Consider the following 21,351-nt stretch of genomic DNA (forward strand, 5'->3'; position numbering starts at 1 on the left):
TATATATATATATATATAAATTTTTTTATAAATAAATATGATATTATTATTAAATTAAATTACATTTATAAAGCAACATGCAAAGCGAAAAAAGAAAAACTCCTTTCAAAAGAGAAAAAAATAACCGAGAAAAAAAAACCACAAGTGTGTGTACGAGTGCGATTCTGATCTAGGTAAAGCGTGTTCCCATCATCACATTTATTACGACTTACAAGAAAAAAAAAGGACCCTGTTTTAGCGTTTTTAACCCCCCGGGCCAGACGTGTACGAGCGCCAGTGTCCCTGCAGGCTGGAGCTTCTTGCGCGAACACACTCCAGGTTGCCTTGTCCGTGCCAGACAGGAGCACTTAGCACCAAAGTGCACTTGTCCCATAACCAACCCTCCCCTCCCCACCACGTAGCCTGGGGGCAGGTGGGGTTGGACGGGGGTTGGAATGAGGTCGTCTGCTTCGTCTCATATTGCTCTCGACACGACGGACCAGATAAGCCATTTAGCAAAGACAAAAGGATCTGATTCAGACGTGTAGCCGCTGACTGTCACTTTTGCGTGTTTTTGTGCACTTTAGGTGAAATAAATGTGTCGGATCCCCGTTTCGGGTTTCACCGCCCCGGTCTCACGTCCACCCGTCCCACGTCCCCTACCACCGTTACGTCCTCCCGAAAGCGATTCGCGACTTGTTCTTTTAATTGCGCCAACGCTCTCCTTTCTACCTGGTGCTGAAACCTGGCCCCTCCGGATCTCCGGATGTGACCTTGCAAGAATTGAAGTTGGACTCCTCTGGAGTGGTTTCCATTTGCGTTTGTGTGTGTGTGTGTGTGTGTGTGTGTGTGTGTGTGTGTGTGAGTGTTAAGTTCACAAGCCATCCCAGATCCCAGACCCTTTCCCTCAGGCTGACACTGGAAGATCTGGTCTTTGCTTTAATCGCAATTGATCTAAAGTGGCCTCGATTGCTGGTAGACACACACACACGTAGCAGGGGGACATGTTGTGTCTTCCAACCCCCTCCCCATCAACATCCTCCTGCACTTTCTTGACTTTCCATCAAGCGAGTCTTCTTTGTCTGTCCTTTCCTCCCTGTATATCGTATATCTCCACCCCTTCCATCCTTCCTTCTATCCATTTATCTATCCATCCCTCCATCCTTGCTGTCCCCCCTTTCCACCTGCTCATCTGTCCATCCCAATATTGAGATACAAAGGAACAGCTTGTCACATTGCTCAAAAAAAGAAACCACCCCCCCCCCTTGTGTCACCCCACCTCCCTCTTGCCCCAGACCCTCGCGGGTTCATGCCCCTGCCAAGGAGACTGGCGCACACTTGGCAAGGATGAGAACGCCGATGGCCTTGTCTCAAGTCCTCCCCCATGTTACACCCCAATGGACCGCGCCAAGATGGTGGCCGTCAGTGCCGGCTAGATGCGTCCCCCCGCCAAGTGTCCCTCGGCTCCGACCTCAGGCCCTTGCTAATCTGCTGCATCCTCTCTAACTAAGTGTTACGCAGAGTATAAAATGTTCGGTCTTACACCGCAGCAACACGCCAACATTTCCATAGTGACGAACTTGCTTTCGTTTTTTTCTATTAATAGTAACAGCTCGGACTTGTGCAAGTTTTGCACCAATGAAAGCAGTCTCCAATGTCATTGCATCTTTTCTTTTCCATTTTCTTTTCTTATTGTTCCCTTTTTTCCTTCTTTTTTTTTCCTTCTTCTCTTTTTCTTTCAATTTTCCATCTCTTGTCTTCTTTTCTGTATCTCTCCTCTTTTTCTTTCTTTCTTCTCTTCTAATTTAATTGCCCATTTCGGTTTTCTTTTTTTCTTTTCTCTCTGCTTTTTATTTGCTTCTCTTTTTCTTCTCTTCTTTTCTTCTATTTTCTTATTTTTGCTTCTTTTTTCTCTGCTTTGTAAATGAGTACATTCAAGCTAAATCTGGTAACTGCAAACGGCCAGATTTTTTGGCGTCTCTTTCTTTTCTGAACGAACTTCGCGTTAAAAATATTGCTGTTGATTAGTTTCCTATAACAGTGCACCCTGCGGGGGGTTGCTTTTAATTTCTTCTGTAATACACAAACCTGGTACTTAGCATAGTGTATTGTTTTTCCACCGATCCGTACCCCACCACACACACATTTATTTGTAGCCATCCTTACTTTTCTTGATCTTTTTCCACACACTATGCTCCAGATGTCTGAGCTCCCAGCCTCTGAGACACACTACCATCCCCTCCCACACACACACACACACACACACACACACACACACACACACTACTCGTTACTATTATACTTGTGACAAGTTGACTCCAGGGACCCGATCGGTGACCCCGGCTTTGCTTCATGTGCCCTGAATCAAACACAATCTGGACACCATGTGGGGACGTTAGAATCACAGCAGTCCCCGGGTCGTCCCTGTCTCGAACACCGAGCCTCATCTGTAATGCAGATTACATCACAATCTGCTAGCGTGCAGAGGCTACAAGCACTAATAATACACGTGTATACACAGGAGAAGACCAGTGCGGGCAGGACACGTGACAATCCGGCAAGAAGTCGTCTCGGGTGTTCTGATAGTATCGCACGGGAATTTACATTTATTTGGTTAGCCTGCATTAGCATTAGCATTAGCATGACTAAACTCCTAGCAGTCTTCACTGTCAGGGTTTTTCGTGGAAAACATGAACAAACTCATGCGGCACGTGTTCGGAGGGCGTCCGGGGTTTAATTAATAATAATTTAATTCTTTAATAATTATTTTTACTTTTTACTTTTTACGTTTTAACTTTTTTATTAGCGAGTAATTTTTTAAAATTTCAAAAACTTCTTTTGTATTTGAAAAAAATGTTGTTAATTTACGCTTTGTAACAATTTTTTGAAAAACAATTTGTTAAAAAAATTTTTTTTTACCAAATTATTTTTAAATACTTTTTGAAACCGTTTTTTTTTTTTTGTCTGTTGATTGTCTGTTGTTTCCTACATTATCAGTTTTTTATGTTGTTTTGATCAAAATATTTTACTGTTTTCACCTGAATAGTTTAAACCCTCAAAACATCTTGACATCAGTTCATTACATGTCATTAAATGCAAAAATCTTGTGAACCTTCAATTAGCGACAAAACACAAAATTCTAATTTCTAAAAATTGATGAATAAACAAAAAAACTAAACAGACACTAATACAGTACAGTAAAAGTGTGAATCCTGTTCGGTTTCTTGCAATTAATATAAAACAAATATACAATCAAATAAATACATTTGTACTGTTGAAATTAGTAGATCCCAAACAGAAGAGCTTCAACTTTGTTCTTTTTCAATCACTGTAACCAAAAACTGTAGTTTACCTCAGGAAACAATGAAATTGTGTAACGAAACATTTTGACGATCTTATTTGTAAACAATGACAAAAACGACTCATTGTTCTGACGGGAATGAGATGTTCACTGACAAAAATACTTACTTTTGAGAGACGAACTAAGGATTTTGAGAAAAGTTCAGGCTTCCGCAAGAAATCCAAAAATTTGTGCTGTTTGTACACGTCGTTTTAAGAAACGCACTCGCAAATATTAAGGATGATTCAATGCCCCAAAACAATTGAGAAATACGAATAATTGTTTGAAGCAATAGAACAAGTTTTTTTTTTTTTTATGCAATTATTTTTAACATTTTGCTTCAGATTTGATTAATCGATTTTCTTTTTTTTTGTATTTTACCGAATAGTTTTTCATTTTTTTTATAATTTTTGTTTTAAGTAATTATATTAAATATTAATATTGATATTAAAATTCCTTAACCAAATCTTTTTTTGAATTTTTAAAATGTATTCTTTTTTGTATATATATATATTTTTTTTTCTTATTTCATGAATTTATTCATTTTTGCAATTATAAAAAAAAAGTAGAATTTTTTTTTATTAACGTTTAGAGTTATGCTTTTATTAGATTTATAGAATTATTAGATTTTATTTATTTATTTATTTATTTATTTATTTATTTATTTATTTATTTATTTATTTCATGATACAAATTGCATTTAAAAAAAAGTATTCTATATTAATTTTTTTATTTTTTTTTTGCTGTAAAATCGGTAAATTGCAGGGTAACCCCGGAGCGAAGCCCATGCTAGATATTTGATACTCCGTTATCTAAGATTTTTTTCCTCCTGTCCTTGGAGGACCAATGGAATTATCTGCACACGACCGCCCCCTCTCCACACACACACACACACACACACACACACACACACCTTGAGAAGAGGACTGATGACGTGGCCTGGGTGTCCTTTAACCAGGTCTTAAGAGTAAAAACAACAAGCAAGTGGCAAGGCCGCGCAGGAACGTCCAACTCAGCTGCAATGTTTGCAGTACAAATCTGCCGCTGGACTCTTCAAGGCCGAACGCTTCGGGAGCCTTGGTTTCAGGGAAAACGTTTATCAGTAAAGAGAGAGAGAGAGAGAGAGAGAGAGAGAGAGAGAGAGAGAGAGAGAGAGAGAGATAGAGGGAGGACAAACCGGGAGTGAGAGTGTTTGGATGTTGTGACACAAAGAGGCTTATCGAGGCTTGTCCTCCACAGCGATCGATTCATCGCTGATAGGAACACGAGTGACCAAACATCGCTTTGCTTTGAGGCTTCGTTGAGAAACGATCCGGGTTTCAGTTCGACGCATGTTTTTTTTTCCGTACGCCCCGTTCCACCTTTAGTGCCCGTTTGCTCCCGTGAGCTCCACTCTCTTGTGAAGATGTTCCACTAGATGTTGTGGAGAATTGGTTGGGGCTTTATAACAGGAGATCTTCCAACTTGGTCTTCCAACTTGGTTTCCAAGGTCAAGTGAAGGTGTGAATGATTGTGAGTGAACAGTTTGGAGAAGGACCACCCGCGAATAGGCAGGTGTCCCAATACTTTTGACACGACCTTACTTTTATATACATATCAAATCTAAGATCTGAAATCTGATTCGCTGGAAGGTTTTGCTTTCTTAAGCGCTTGTACGTTATATGTAAATGGAAAGAAAGAAAGAAAGAAAGAAAGAAAGAAAGAAAGAAAGAAAGAAAGAAAGAAAGAAAGAAAGAAAGAAAGAAAGAAAGACAGAATGTCCTCGGTGCTCACACCCTCATCCAGGAGAGCGTACCTGAGCAGGTTCCCAGCTCGTCTCCGGCAGTCAGGTTGACATGAGAATATTTAGCGCCTGCCATTCCCAGGCCGCTAGTTAGGGATTAACCAGGAACACTCGGAGCATGTGGGGTCCATGAATCCTTCAAGGCCATCGCCAGCTTTATCGCTCAGGGTCAGCTTTTGTTTGGCTAGTGCAGAACAAATAAAAACACGCTCGCCAATGGAACAAGAGCGTGTCAAAGAGCTAAACCCCGCCCCCTCGTTCTCCTCCTCGTCCTCCTCCTTGCCCTCTCTTCTCTTCTCTCATTTTCGTCTTTCTCCTTCGCCTTTCCCTCGTCTCGTTCTTTTCTCATCTGTTTATTTTTACTCACTCTAGATATTCTCTTCTAACCTTTTCATGTTCCTCATTTCTTTTCTCTTCTCTTCTCTTCTCTTCTCTTCTCTTCTCTTCTCTTCTCTTCTCTTCTCTTCTCTTCTCTTCTCCCATTTTCTCTTTTCTTGTGCTCTTTTCTCTTCTCATTCTCTTCTGCCATCATCTCTTTTCTTCTCGTCTTCTCTTCTCTCGTTTTCGATATTGTATTCTCCTTCACATTTCCCTCGTCTCATTCTTTTCTCATCTGTTTTTTTCCTCCTTTCCATCTTCTCTTCTCTTTTCTTCTCTCCTCTTGTGCTCCCTTCTCCCTCTTTTCTCTTCTCCTCTCATTCTCCCATTTTCTCTTCTCTTCTCTTCTTTTCTCTTCTCTTCTCTTCTCTTCTCTTCTCTTCTCTGACTGAAAGTAGGCTTGACAGTGTGTTGTGGGTTCTAGCGTCAGGTTGAAAGCGACGCTCGGGCAGGACGATGCTCCGTCCGTCAGCTAATCAAAGCCGAGGAAACCCGAAGCCGCCGATCCCATCTGAGAAACATAACTCTCACATCTCATAAAGCTTTCTGTCAGCAGAGAGAGAGAAAGAGAGAAAGAGAAAAAGAAAGAAAGAAAGAAAGAAAGAAAGAAAGAAAGAAAGAAAGAAAGAAAGAAAGAAAGAGATAGATAGAGATCTTTCCTGTGCGAGATCTTCCCGTTCCGAAATCGATGTAACCTCGTCGTGCATTTCAGGAAAAAAACTTTTTACCTCAGATTTATCCTGATCATAGCGTGTGTGTGTGTGTGTGTGTGTGTGTGTGTGTGTGTGTACCATATGCTGCCATTTTAAGAGTGTTTATGTGTTACTTCTGAGGAGACCTGACAGGTGTTAATCTGAAATGCAAGCAGCACTAATTTTCCAGACAAACACACACACACACACACACACACACACACACACACACACACACACACACAAAGAAATAAAACAAACACTGTATGCCTTGAGAATCTTTCTATAGACTATTCGGACAAAAGTTTGTGGACACCTGAGCATATAAGAGTAGTGCTTCTACTGAAGATGTTTCTGTAGATTCTCTGGAGATCTTTTGGAGATTTGATAGCGATCCTTCTGAGATTTGGTGGAGATTTGAAGGAGATCAGGTACCGAAAAGTCAGGTACCGATGTAGATACGGTGAGGATACGGAGACAGAGCTCTAGAGCAGGAGACGTGCCACCTTCTCCAACCCATGAAAAGCAGATCTTCAAGGAGCTGGATTTGTGGACAGTAGTTGAAGTGAAGGCAGAAGGTTGGGTGTCCAAATACCTTTGGAACTACTATATAAGGGTATATCCGTAATAAGACGTTTATTGAAGGTAGCTATGCGACTGGAAACGGGAAAAAAAAAAAAACGCTCTGGAATGCGAGAGGAAAAACGTTCGCCTTCAGGGCGTTATTTTTTTTTTTTTTTTTTGGGGGGGGAAGGAAATAAAATAAGTGTGTGTTCGAAGTACAGATGTCCTCTTTATCCTTTTGGACGCCTGGGGACAAAAGTCCCACAGCGAACAAAGCAATCAGGAGGAAGACAAACCTGGAGATCATACACACCCACACACACACACACACACACACACACACACACACACACACACACACACACACACACATCAGTGACAACTGCATGATATATAGACGTACACAGGTTCCCAAAAGAAGCTGGGAAAAAAAAGGTGCTTAGGACAAGAACAACTCGCTTTTCCTTTTTTTTTCCCTTTCTTTCGTTTTTTTTTTCTCTCTCCCTCCTCCCTCGGTCTATCTTCATCTCTCTGTCTTTCTCACCTTTCATTCCATCGCTCTATCCTTTCCCCCCCTCAGGTTTCATCCCCAACTGGCTGCACCTTTCACACACACACACACACACACACACACACACACACACACACACACACACACACACACACACACACACATGCTTTCTGTCTACTTCCTACTTCCAACCCCCTCATCTCTCTCTCTCTCTCTCTCTCTCTCTCTCTCTCTCTCTCTCTCTCTCTCTCTCTCTCTCTCTCTCTCTCTCTATTTCTCTCTCTCTCTTCCTCCCTCCCTTCTTCTCTCTGTCAAGAGGATCTAAAATACCGCTACCCTTTTCTCCTTGACATTGGCGTCTCCCCGCAGTCAGCATTTCGCCGTCCTTTTTCGTGGCGAAAAAAACGTCAGGAGAAATTCCGTGCAGGAGTGTATTCTTAGCAATGCGCCACACACACACACACACCTACACACCTACACACACACACACACACACATATATATATATATATATATACACGTCAGACTTTTTAACTGTTTCCAATCTACATAGTTATGGTAATTACACTACAATGCTGTAATATATATATATACACACACACACACACACACACACACACACACACACACACACACACACACACACACACACACTTACACACATACTCACACACACACTCAGTGAAAGTTATTAATGTTCTCACTATACCCGGGGTGAGTTGTGAGCCAGTGTATTGCCAAGACAGTATTGTGTCAGTACTGCAAGATAGCATAAGTGTGTGTGTGTGTGTGTGTGTGTGTGTGTGTGTGTGTGTGTGTGTGTGTGTGTGTGTGTGTGTGTGTGTGCGCACATTGCCACTAACCTTGGTGTGTCCTAACACTGTTGATGAGTGTCTGCAGGGCACAGGAGGAGTGCAGTTTTGGTCCCACTCACACACACACACACACACACACACACACACACACACACACACACACACACACACACACAGACACACACACACACACACACACACACACACACTTACTGTGGCTGTAGTCACATTTACACATGGCCCTTAAGAGAGTGGAAGAATCCGACCTGGTAGGAGTAGTTGTAGTGTGTGTGTGTGTGTGTGTGTGTGTGTGTGTGTGTGTGTGTGTGTGAGGGAGAAAGAGAATGAAACAGATCTATCCATGCATCTAAACCATCTAATCTATCTATCTATCTATCTATCTATCTATCTATCTATCTATCTATCTATCTATCTATCTATCTATCTATCTATCTATCTATCTATCTAGACTCAAATATTTTATAGATAGATAGATAGATAGATAGATAGATAGATAGATAGATAGATAGATAGATAGATAGATAGATAGATAGATAGATAGATAGATAGATAGATAGATAGATAAGGGAGACAGAGATATAGAGAATGATAGATAGAATGATAGACTCCTGCTCTTCTGTTAGACTCACACATTTCGTGTATGCTAGCGATGCTAAGCGCTGCCGTGTGAAATCTGAGATCCTACGGAGTCTCGTATCAGTAATTAACCGTCACATCTAAGGTAAATGTCAATGTTCTCTTTCACTTCCACATGTTTTTCTCCACCCTGGACCTTTCCATTGTCCTCAAATCAATGCTCTAACAACCCCAGGCCTCCTCACATCACCTCCATCAGCACCCGACTTTACTAACACTGTGTGTCTCAATGGATCCCTACAAAATCTCTACAAAATCTACTGGAACATCTTTTCCCTGAAGTGTGAATTTCATTAGAACAGTAAATGGGGACTTTCTGACTTCTTAAAGACTCATTTCGTTTCAAGAGAACGTCAGGTCTCGTTTCTGTCTCGTGAACCGCAGCTATTTCGCTTTTGAGCGGGATATGAGAGTCACCGCGGCAACCCCGCGGTGTCTTAAATACACGAAACAGATTAGCGCGCAGGCTACTCCCTAGCCAACTTCTGCTTTTTGGGCTTCTTCTGCTTTCCCTTTTCTTATCTTGTTACAATACACACACACACACACACACACACACACACACACACACACACACACACACACACACACACACACACACAAACATTCAGTTCTTATTTATGAGCTTGTCACACACATACACCTGTCCTGTATTCACTTCCCTCTTCAGAGTTTGGTATGTGTGTGTGTGTGTGTGTGTGTGTGTGTGTGTGTGTGTGTGTGTGTGTGTGTGTGTGTGTGTGTTACTTACAAAGACTGGGAAGTTCCACAAGACATTGTGTCCAGAAAACTTTATAGGAAGTGAGAGCAAGACAATGTAATGTGTAATGCCACATATCACTGTGTTTCCTCATGCCTGTCAAAATAAAGTGGCTGATAAGGTGTGTGTGTGTGTGTGTGTGTGTGTGTGTGTGTGTGTGTGTGTGTGTGTGTGTGTGTGTGTGTGTGTGTGTTAAGTTGTTTAACATGAAGTCTATACAACACCAAAAAAAAAATAAATAAATAATAATAAAAAAAAAAATATATATATATATATATATATATATATATATATATATATATATATATATATATATATATATATATATATATATGTATATATATATATATATATATACATATATATATATATATATATATATATATATATATATATATATGTATATATATATATATATATATATATATATATATTCATTCATTCATTCTCTCCCGCTTATCCGTAATTCGGGTCGCGGGGGCAGCAGTCTAAGCAGGCCCCCGCCTTCGACTGCTGCCCAATCCTCACAGCACCGTCCCTTACGGTCCCTCCTGCAGGTGGTGAGCCCACGGGAAGTATATATATACTTCCACCAAAATATCTCAGGCACATTAAAGTCTGGACTCTTAAACCTGTGAAGGTGTACTGTGGTACCTTACACCAAGACAGAACCTGACAGAAGTGCTGTAAGTTGTGAGGTTTAGCCTCCATGGATCAGGACTGTTTGTACCATAGACACTCAATGGACTTGAGAATTTGGAGGTATCTTGAACTCCTTGTCATGCCCACACTGTTCCTGAACCATATTTGCAATTTGTATGTGCAGGAAGCTTTATTTTGCTGTGTCCACTTAAAAGGGGTGTAAGTGCAGGGGGGTCTGCAAGAATGTTTAGGTAGGTGAACATCCAGGAGGCCTACCCAAGGTTTTCCAGCAGAATTTCACCTATGGCATAACAGTGCCTCCTTATGCTTGGTGCCAACACTTCCCTGAGAGGGGTTCCATAGAATATATTATAGCTACTCATGTCCTTAGTGACTCAGTGAAGATGCTTTTGGTAGTAGACAGGGGTCACCATGAAGGTGGTGCCACAAATACATTTTATAGTGTATGAATCTTAATATGAACGTAGATGTTACTTTTCACCTATACATTCTTGCAGAACTCCAGCAAGACCTACCCCTTATTGGTACTCCTTCATGGTAACAGACTTCACCTCCCACACTGCAACAAATTGTTCAGGAACAGTTTGAGTAACATGACAAAGAGTTCAAGGTGCCCCCAGATCTCAATCCAATCGAGTATCTCTAGGACTTCGGGGACAAACAAATTCTATTAATGGAGGTTCCACCTTACAAATTCCAAGAGGTAAAAGAGGTTTCCCTAATGGCTTGATTGCAGGTACCACAGCACACTTTTAAAGGTGAGCAAAAATTTGTGCACCCCCAAGTAGAAATCAAAGACAAACAAGGAGAGTTGGGAGGTGATGGTAGCACGGTGGTTAAAGCATTGCACTCTGGATCAGAAGGTCACAAGTTCAAATACAAGCACCAAGCTGCCACTGCTGGGCCCTTGAGCAAGGCCCTTAAACCTTAACTGCTCGGTTAGAAGTCGCTCCGAATAAAGGCGTCTACCATAAATGTAAATTAGACAGTACGACTTAACCTGAGTCGCCCCTCATGATTCCTCTTTTGCTCTCCCTGCAGGTTCCTGAACGTTTCCTGGAGGTGGCTCAGATCACGCTGCGTGAGTTTTTTAACGCCATCGTGGCCGGGAAAGACGTGGACCCGTCCTGGAAAAAGGCCATCTATAAAGTCATCTGCAAGCTAGACTCGGAGGTTCCAGAGATCTTCAAATCTCCCAACTGTCTCCAGGAGCTCCTCCACGAGTAACGCCCCCTAAAACCCACCCCAACCAAAAAAAAAAACCCCTCCTCTACTACACCTAAAAAGTTTTTTTTATATATTTTTATTTGTTTTCTTTTTCTTTTTTTTTTTTCTTTTTTTTTTTTATGTATGGCATATGAAGTAGCATTCCTGATCTTTCATGATTTTTTTTTCCTTGGGTTGATCTAGTTAAATTTTTGGAAAAATTTATTTTCATCTTTTAGTTTGCATTTTCTTTTTGTCGTGTTTCATCTCTTTGAAGCGACTTTGATCCCACTAGCGTACGCTTTTTTACCAGACTCCCCTGTTTTTGCTTGGCCGCTCTGGAATTCTGGGTAATCCTCACGAGATCTTGAAATACCGAAGCCAAACAACTCAGCGAACTGGTATAACTGACGTCTTGGCGCTCGTTTATCGAACCATTTTGAAGTGTGTATTTTCTGGAAAAGTGGGCATTGCATTTATAGGGTGTATAGAATGACGATGCTGATGATGATTATTATTATTTCTATTATTATTGTTATTTTATTACTGTTGGTGTTCTTGTCGTCGTCGTCGTTGTTCCCGCTTGGGTAAGACTGGCACTTGGAGTTTTTTTTTTTTTTTTTTTTTTTTTTTTCTTTTGTTCTTTCTTAATTCTATACTTCCTTTCTTTCTTTTTTCCTCTCTTTCGTTTCATGCTATGATTGCAAGAAAATAAATTATTATTCCAAAATGTAAATCTCTAACTATATGCAAAACTATATTACAGACTTTACATTAGAATAGACCCTAGAGTCCTCGCACCTGGATTTTTTATTTAATTTTTTCTCTTTTCCTTCCATATATTATGGGTCCAAGATATGCTTTGATTGACAGCCCAATGCACCAATCACAACATTTTTGAAGGGCATCATAACCCATAATCCCACCCTCTTTAAAACCTGTTTTTCTTTTTCTTTTTGGTCAGTTTGTTGGGTTGCACAGAAAACACAAACACACACACATATTTAAATGCCCTTCAACTGGTCATTCCAGAGGAATCTTTTGGAATGTTCGAGGACGTATGATGCGAGTGTGTGTGTGCAGGTGTGTGTTTTTTCTTTCTTTTTTTTGTGCTATTTAGCTCAGTATTTCGATGCTGTTTCTTGAATACTGAACTACAATGAAAAAAAAAAAAGCATCCACGTTTTCAGAGGAAACACCAATTCAACCCCTACATACAATTTATTATTATTATTATTATTATTATTATTATTATTATTATTATTATTATTATTATTATTTTTCTTGGATGTTAGGATTTGAAAGTTTGTACTGTATGGATATAAATTGAAAAAAAAAAAAACCAACAAAAAAACAAAACCTGCACTTACCTGTTGTTCAGTGAAAGCAATGACATTGGATTTTATTTAATAAATAAAGACTGAAAATATACTTGAAATGACGACTCCTTTTTTTGTGTTTCATCCATTGGTTTTACAACAGCTGTTTATAGAATCAATAAAAATATTAAAAGTAACATACATATAAAAGTAAAAAAATATATATTTACAAAACATGAAATCAATCGAGAATTGACTATTGTAAAGACAAAAAAAACACAACAAATGCAAGCGCACAACAACAGCGAAAACAAAACACATAACATAGAGTCCTTTTTTTTTAGCAATCCACACTGCAATAAAATTTTCAGGAAGGGTTTGAGGAAAATGGCATAGAGTTCAAGTTGGCTGCAGATCTCAATCCAATCCAATCAAGCGTCTCTACGACTCAAAAAACCCCACAACAAATCTGCAAAATGCAACAAGACAAACACAATAATTATAATAATCAGAAAAAAAACAACGAATCAAGTAAACAACAAATCTGCAAAATGCAACAAAACAAATGACACAACAAATCTGAAAAAATGTAACAAAAGCGAAAACACAACAAAAACAAACACATTAAATCAAGAACACAATATTATCAGGGAAGGACAACAAATCATTAAAAATCACAACAAAACCAAAAACACACCAAATCAAGGAAATGGAGCAAAATCTTGGGAAAAACAGCCAATGATGAAATCACAATAAAAACATTGCATTAACATTGCATTAAATCCAAAATACACAACATGAACATAGAAAGCAATACAGTGCACCGTATTGTACATTGTATTGTATATTGTACATCACCTGCATATTGCTAACTGGACACAATGTTGTGAAGAGAAATTTTCTGTTGCGTTGTTATTTTACTTTTTGTTCAGCTACAGTAACGTCAAATTCTCTACATGGACATTTGGTCACCTGCCTTTTCCAGCTCTGACCTCATCCCTATTGTTGGATGTTCAAAAATCATATACTGTACCAATCTTACAGTCAGGTGTCCACAAACGTTTGGCAATTTTAAAGCATATACATTTATTTATATCATTTTATTACATTAAACTATAGATTAATTATTTTTAATTTAATGAAATTATGCACAAAAAGAATTCCTGTCAGACTTTTCCAGGTGCTGCTCCTCCACACCTACAGGGCCCAATAACCAATCAGCAGCGAGCATGTAAGGAGCTTCTACATAAAAAAAAAAAAAAAAAACATAAATCTCCAGTGTATCTTCTCCTTTGTTAGCATTGTTGTATTTGCTGCTTGCTTTCACACTGCTGTGGCCCTAAAGGCAAGTTTTCAAGTTGTGGCAGGAAGCTGTGAGCAGCACATTTGTATAAATAACCAGGTTTGGAAAAGCAGCACCTGTGTTACCTGTCTAGCTGCTAGCGCTTCAGCTTCTCCTTCCTCTCAAAAACACTTTCAAACAACATTAAACATTAAAGATTGCACTGTTGTCATCTTTCACACAAGTAGCTAATAAATCACACAACGAAAAAAAAAAAAAACTTTAACACAAAAACTTCAACACAAAAGATTTAACACTAACACAAAAAACGTAAAATGTTAACATTTTTACAACTTTAGCTTGAAAACACAAACTTTAACATTGAAAAAGTGAACAGTAAAACTTTAACATAAACAATTTACAAAAAATAATATTAACACAAACGTTAACATAAACACTTACACTAAGACAAAAAACGAATACAAAATCCATAACACTTTGACAAAAAATGAACACAAAATGTGTAACATAAATGACCAAACCCAATGTTTTTAATATCAAAATGAATACAAAAAATTGAACATAGATAATGAACATAAAAACAAGCTTAAGCATAAAAATTAACACATTAAAAATAAACACGAAAACTTTAACTTGAAAAAAGTCAACACTACAAATTGTACATTAAAACTTATGTAAAACTTAAAAACAAAAAGATTGTTAAGTGTTTAACATAAAAGTTTCTTTTCACCTGGTATCATTTTATCTAGCTTTAGCTAGAAATTATAATTATACTGTTTATAATGCAATATTGTACATGCGTACTGTCACATTAATTATATACTAAAACTTCTTACAAATCTAACAAAGTAAAAAAATTACTTGTGTGTCCAAAACTGTTACAAACTTGGAGGTACACAATTTGTATACGACGTCTTTGAATTGCGGCAGCACGAAATTTCTCCTTTTGCTTGAACTCTGAGACCTGAAACTTTTCCAGCCTGACGATGCACGAAGCCATCTCCTTGAAAAACACTTTCCATAGGTTGGAAGATGTGGAAGATCTCCTGCTATAGATCTTTAACCCTTTTGGACACCTTTGGGATCAAGTGGAACGCCACCCCAGGCCTCCTTACTTCCATCTGTACCTGATTTTCCTAACACCTTTGTCTCTAAATGAGCACTAAATCTCCTTACAAACTCCACCATATCTTGTGGAACATCTTCCCAGGGAAGTGGAATTGGGGGTCTTGATGCTAGCTTTTAGTTTGTGGACTTCACTAGGCGTCGAACTTGACTTTAATACACGATGAGGGGATTTTTGCGAATCTGTTTGTTCGGCTTGTATTTTTCCCTTTCAGAATGAGGTCGCAGGTGTAAATGCGTTGCCTGAATGTAAGCCGTGGTCACGGTTTTCCCGGTGACGAGTTGAAGCACATTGGTTCGAGATCAAAGAACGCTTCGAATGGTTCTCAAGTGAACCCAGGGTTTCTCTTCTCTTTCCAGGTGTATTCTCTGGCCTTTCTCTCTCTCTCTCTCTCTCTCTCTCTCTCTCTCTCTCTCTCTCTCTCTCTCTCTCCGCACTGTGAGCAAACACGACGAGGCAGTCAAGATTGCATATTTACCCTCACACAAAGGCAAGACCCCACCTGTTACTGTGTTACTGTTCTTTCAGATACTCTTTTCATCTTAAGATCCTTTTGGTTCTGTGGGAGATGAAGGAGTGGTCTTTAACATTGTGCAACACAATCGCCAAATCTTTCATCTTACTTCAACCGTCAATGGTTTCAAAGACCTTTATATATGCATCCTCATGAGAGAGAGAGAGAGAAAGAGAGGAAGCTATGAAGAGGCATAGTGAGAGCGAACGAGCAAAGAAAAAGGTGAAAGCAATGATGAGACTGGATGGGAAGAGAGATCGGACGAATCCGTGGCCAACAACTCGAATTACACTCTCCTGCAATCCAAGCTGCAGAACTTCCAAGCTTTTATGAGGAACCTCGTAGCATTTCGAGTCAACTCCATATAATCTCCATGCTTTTTTTTATCCGGCTTTTAGAAAAAGGCGTATTTTTATTTTCTCATAACATCCAGCACAATGAGACGTAATCGCTGACAATGCGATCAAAGCATTAAGAAAAAAAACAACACACAGGCCCGTGGTGTACGATTCGGTTGGGTTTTAAATACCTGCTGTCAGTTAGGGTTTTGACACAGCCTTGTCTTTGCCTTGGCAGAATTCCATACTGGCCATCATTACCAGATCCTATTGTTCAGCTTTACCAAGGTGGACGAACCTGCTTATCATGTAGAACATCAAACTAGCTTTGTTTCATCCGGTGCCAGGTGATGAGGTCAGGAATGGCTGCAGCGACCAATTAATGAGTTGAATCCATTACCACACATTCCCACAAATGGTCTGATTCATGCTGGTTGTCGCAAATTTGTGATACGTTGGTCATTGTGTAGTTTTGCAACCTCGCAGCTCCAGGATCCTTGGATTGATCCTGAGATTGGGTTGCTGTCAGTCTTGGATTGTTTAATGGTCTATTCCTTTCGGCTTGGGGTTTAAGCCCTTGCTCCATCAAGCTGCCTATGTGCAAGGGCCTTTAGCCTTCTCTGCTCCAGGCATCAATGCTGACATGCTATTATAAATAGCAATATCTAGATTTCACGTTGCAAAGGTGTATGCAGATTAACTGGCATCCCATCGTGAAAAAAAATCTTCAAAGACTGAGAGTTGATGGAAAGTTCTTTAGATAAACTATATGCATAAAGGTTTGTGGGCACCTGACCATAGGTGTTTTGGAACATCCCATTCAACATTGAGTCCCCATTTGTTCTTCTATTTCGCTTCACATTTCTGGGAAGATTTATGCTCATTCAGCCATTAGCATTAGTGATGTTGATGTAGGTGAGGTGAGAAGGCATGTGATGTCTTTCCAATTCATTACAAAAGTGTTCAACAGGGTTGAGGGTTGATTTTAGAGCTCTACAACTATGTAAAGCATATCTTCCTGGAGCTGGCTTTGTGCAAAGAGGTATCGCCATGCTGGATCAGGTTTGGGTCTTGCAGGCTAGTATATTCATTATATGTCTGGACAAGTCAGGTGACCCAATATTTCTATTTATAACATGGATCATGGGTTGAGTCAATTTTAATACTTCGTATCCTTTTCATTCAAATAACTTGTTAAAATATATCACTAGGAGGTTAGAACTTCGAGTGGACCATATGGAAACAGTCTAATGTCCAAGAGGAAATGAAAGGCACTGCAGTGTGGAAAGGATTGGCTTAAAACTTGCTATATATATCTCGCAGTAATGGCCCTGTTTATGGGTCAGATGTTGAGTGTCTAAGCGCCTTAAAATCATTCAGGCTTTGTAGCGCAGGCTGCTCGTCTCTCATTAGCCAATCATGCGCTCTTATTGTAATTAAACTCTAAGCAGGCAGTTTCAAACCCTTTGCTCCCCTTCGATTCTGACCTTCACCCTTGACCCTCCCAAGGCCTGGCCAGTGAGAGCAGATGCTACACTCTCATCGGAGTAAATATTGCGACATGAGCGGGTTGGTATCTCTGAATCCTCCAACGATTATCCTCCTTTCGAATGTTCATTCAGACTCACTCTCTGTTCCTCTTTCTCTTTCTCCCGACATCATGCATTTTCCCCCCGCAGTCCTGCAGGCAGCACGAAGGCTCCTTGGGAAAGGCTGAGGCAGCATCATTGTGTGACACGAACCGTCTGCTCCGCTATCAAACACCATCTGTCGCTACATCTGAACTTACACACCCGTGCACATATCCCAGCCACCTGCTCGCTGCAGAAGCGCCTATAAACGTAGTAAATGTAGTTTACACACTTACAGCCTGGCACAATGTGCACTAAATGAAGTCACACAGTTCGACTCGCTGAAATCGTGGCTGATTGGCCCCCCGAAAATTGGTTCATTTAAAAGTCTTCATTTTTAATGCAATGAATGCAAGTTTTAACACAATTTCCCACTAATCTGAATAAGAGCATTTACTTGTCACATGTACATTACCGCACAGCGATGTTGCAAAGCTGGTGGGGTGGGGGGGTTCTGGGATGTTTAACAATATTACAGCTCCCCTGGAGCAAAAAGGTTAAGGACCTTGCAGAAAGGGGGCAGCTTGGCAATACTGGTGCTTCCTTAAACCTCTTGAAGGTGTTTTTGGACCATGATTATACAATATCAACCCTATCATTTCCTTGTTTTGAATAGACTAGAAACTGATTTACATTTTGAAATGTTAGCAAAGAACTCTTTGGACCGAGATCAGACTGTAATCGGAGATATGCTAATAATGTTACAGTGACAATGAACCTTTTTTTTTAATTCATTTTGAATTATGTTTAACATAGCGAAAATATCGGTTCCTGTTATCGCTTATGTTATAGCATCTGTAAACTTACTGTCCAACACCAGCCAGTATTTCTCATCTATCTTGACATTTAGATACAGAAGAAACAGTCATTATTTGTCACATATACGGCATCAAAGTTTCTTAGGAAGTCAGGGTTGGATTGCAAAGTGACCCTTGGAGCAGAGAGTGGTATGAGCCTTGCACAAGGGGCCAGGGCTTGAACCCTCATCCTAATGATCAGTAACTCAGAGCCTTAGCTGTTTAGCCACCATGGCCTCAATCGTCCCCAAAAAGACAAACAAAAAACCTTGCGAATTGTTTCCAAGAACCTGGAGAATTATTTGAGTGGCATGAGAGACTCCTTCCTTAAAGAAAGGCAAACATCTTGTTGTCAAAATTAGTCATTGAACGAACATCGTATTACATTTATTATTAGGTTTCCGGTTGTGAAAATTGGTGGTCCGCTGTACCTCGTGCCTGTGTATATGGTTGCTATGGAAACCGTAAAGTATTCACGAACTTCAGTGCATAAAATACAAAGCTGTGACACATGTCACTCCATAACTCCCGACACGTTCACTCCACTCGAACGGATATATTCTTTCCTCTCACCCTCCCTTTCCTTGGTCTCTTTCTTTTCCTGTCTCTGACACCTTGTATCTCTAGCTTCACTCTCATAAATCTTTGATTGCAAGCCCCCCTCACACCCCTATCCCCGCTGTTAGCTTAACCTAAAAGGGCTCGTGTCATTAAAGGCTCAAGGCTTCTCTCCTCCTTCCGGCTGTAGATGAGAGCTCCTGCAGGTTTAAATATAGAGTGTCACACCTCGTAGCTCTCACGATCACACGCCTGGCCTTTAACAAGCTTCTGAAGACATGGAACAGACATCTTAACAGCCTGTCACTGGTCACCACACACAGACAGGCACATGAGAAAGTAGAGACACCTAGTGGCAAGAATGTTTATCACTACTCTCAAAAAGTAGAGTTACAGTCAGCTTAGGACTATGAATTGGATGTTCAAATCTTAGCACCACCAAGATGCCACTGTTGGGCCCTCAAACAAGGCTCTTACCCCTAATCTGGTCAGTTGTATAAATAGGAATTGTAATTCATTCGAGGTAAAAATGCCTGCCAAATGCTGTAAACACCCGATACCCTCTCAACTAAGGCCTTTCTAAAGCTGCATAAGTTTAGATTTTTTCAAGTCTATTATCAACGACGAGTGCGCCGCTTTCTCTTCTCCTCCACCGAATGCCAAATAGATGCCTTTGACAACTTAGAGGTTTACAGGGCTCTATTCTTGTAGGACTATTTGTGGAAGCATTGTGTAATAGCCATTGTCATTCCACTCTCGGCCTGTATGTTTAGGTCATGTCTTAAGCTCAGTCGTAGTCACGCTGGCTATCAGATGCTCTCAGTTCTCAATCAGCGCTAATTTAATAACCTTTTCTTTAAACACAATATTATTTTAAAACTAGTCTTAGGAATGATTTTCTTCCTTATTCTCCAGTTTCAATCTAGTCAAATGATTGATCAGTAATTCCTGTATTACTCCTGTACCCACCAAGGTGTTGAGTCTTGCTCTATAGTAGCAGCTAATTAGCAGTCAAATGTCCTCCATATTTGGTTAAATTACTGTGTAGATTGTAGGGTAGTGATGTATCTTGAAAAAAGAGCTTTATTATTATTCATTATCGTAGTCTAGGTTAAAAAAATGGGGGAGGATGAATTACACATGATTTGTCATGTGATCAACACAATTCCAATGTAATACAACTTTATATGTGATTGCTCTGTGTTGAAATAGTCAAAAACTCTAAAGAATAATTAAGAATTGTGAAAAATTTGACTCCGGATGAGATATTACTTCGTTTCACTTAACATGGAAATAAGAATGAGCTACAAATTAGACATAGAGGTTATAAAACAACACCTCAGTGTTTATCCTTCATTGTTAGCAACAATGTTAGCTGACTATAAATGTTCTAGATTTTCCGTCTTGAAACAATGACTTGTTGAACGTTGATTCATATAAAGCTAATACGTGAAGTAAATATCTTTTTTTGTGATGATGTTAATGTTGATGCTAATGTTGCTAAACAGCATTGGGTTCCTGTCCAGGAATTACAAGTTGAATAGAGTTATTTAATTGTGATTTTTTCTATTTAGAAGTTAGAAATTCCAAGTCACAGGCTTGCATGAAACTTCAGAATTAGACCCATTCATGGTGTGAAATTGATAGCGTTTCGGCTGATGTTTGGTAAGAAAAATACGCTAATATAGCACAAAATTGAGTATGAAGTAGCAAACTGCCTTCAAGTTTCACTAGTTTGTAGTTCATCTGATTTGTCATGTTCCAAAAAGTCATTACTGAATCTTCTTAAGTTCTGCAATACTGTAAGAACATGTTCCACCATTCTGCTGCCCATATTCCACCTCCCTTACCCCACCCCACCCCCCATGTTTTTGACAAAGATTCCAGTTGGACAGATCAGTCTGCCGTCAGTCGCTTTTATTTCTGCCGAAAAATCTGGACGAGGCGGCGTGACGGGAATCTCTTGGACTCGAGGGGGATGTCCTGGGAACCGAAGAACAAAAGGAGTGCGGCCCCAGCAGGACCGGCGTCCAAATTAAGACCCTCTCAGATGTGAGAGATCTGGGCCCTCCATTTCTGAGGAGTGGAGAAGAAAAAAAAGAGAGAGAGAGAAAAAGAGACAAGGCGAATGGCAAAAACACGCGAAGCAGAGACAGCCTCACAAAGCTGGCCTTGTTGGAGGGCACTCAGAAGGTGGAGGGGCAGAAAAGAGGGAGAGAAAGAAAGGCAGGAAAAGGGAGGAAGAGCAGTGCTTCCAGTGCCCGTCCCAGTAGATTGGGTCTGATGGGGGTCAGCTTGCTCCAGTTTCACTCCAATCGTGTCACAGGGAGGTGGTTGAATGTTTTCGCTATGGTGTAGTTTGCTCTGTAAGAGCCTTTTAAAAAGCTAGAGCAAGAAACGATGAGTAGATGCACGAA

General features: G+C 40.0%; 1 protein-coding gene across 2 annotated transcripts in view; it reads left to right on the plus strand.

Moving 5' to 3' along the window:
• Positions 1-12,786, plus strand: part of LOC310722510 (prospero homeobox protein 1-like) — a 31,324-nt gene extending 18,538 nt beyond the window's left edge. For both annotated transcript variants that reach the window (XM_083535047.1, XM_083535048.1), the window contains exon 5: positions 11,184-12,786. In XM_083535047.1, the coding sequence (XP_083391173.1) occupies positions 11,184-11,369 (186 nt within the window). In that variant the 3' untranslated portion in view covers positions 11,370-12,786. The remainder of the gene's footprint in view (positions 1-11,183) is intronic.
• Positions 12,787-21,351: the final 8,565 nt, after the last annotated feature.

This window comes from Silurus aristotelis, assembly GCF_946808225.1.
Source record: "Silurus aristotelis genome assembly, chromosome: 29".
Taxonomy (NCBI): domain Eukaryota; kingdom Metazoa; phylum Chordata; class Actinopteri; order Siluriformes; family Siluridae; genus Silurus; species Silurus aristotelis.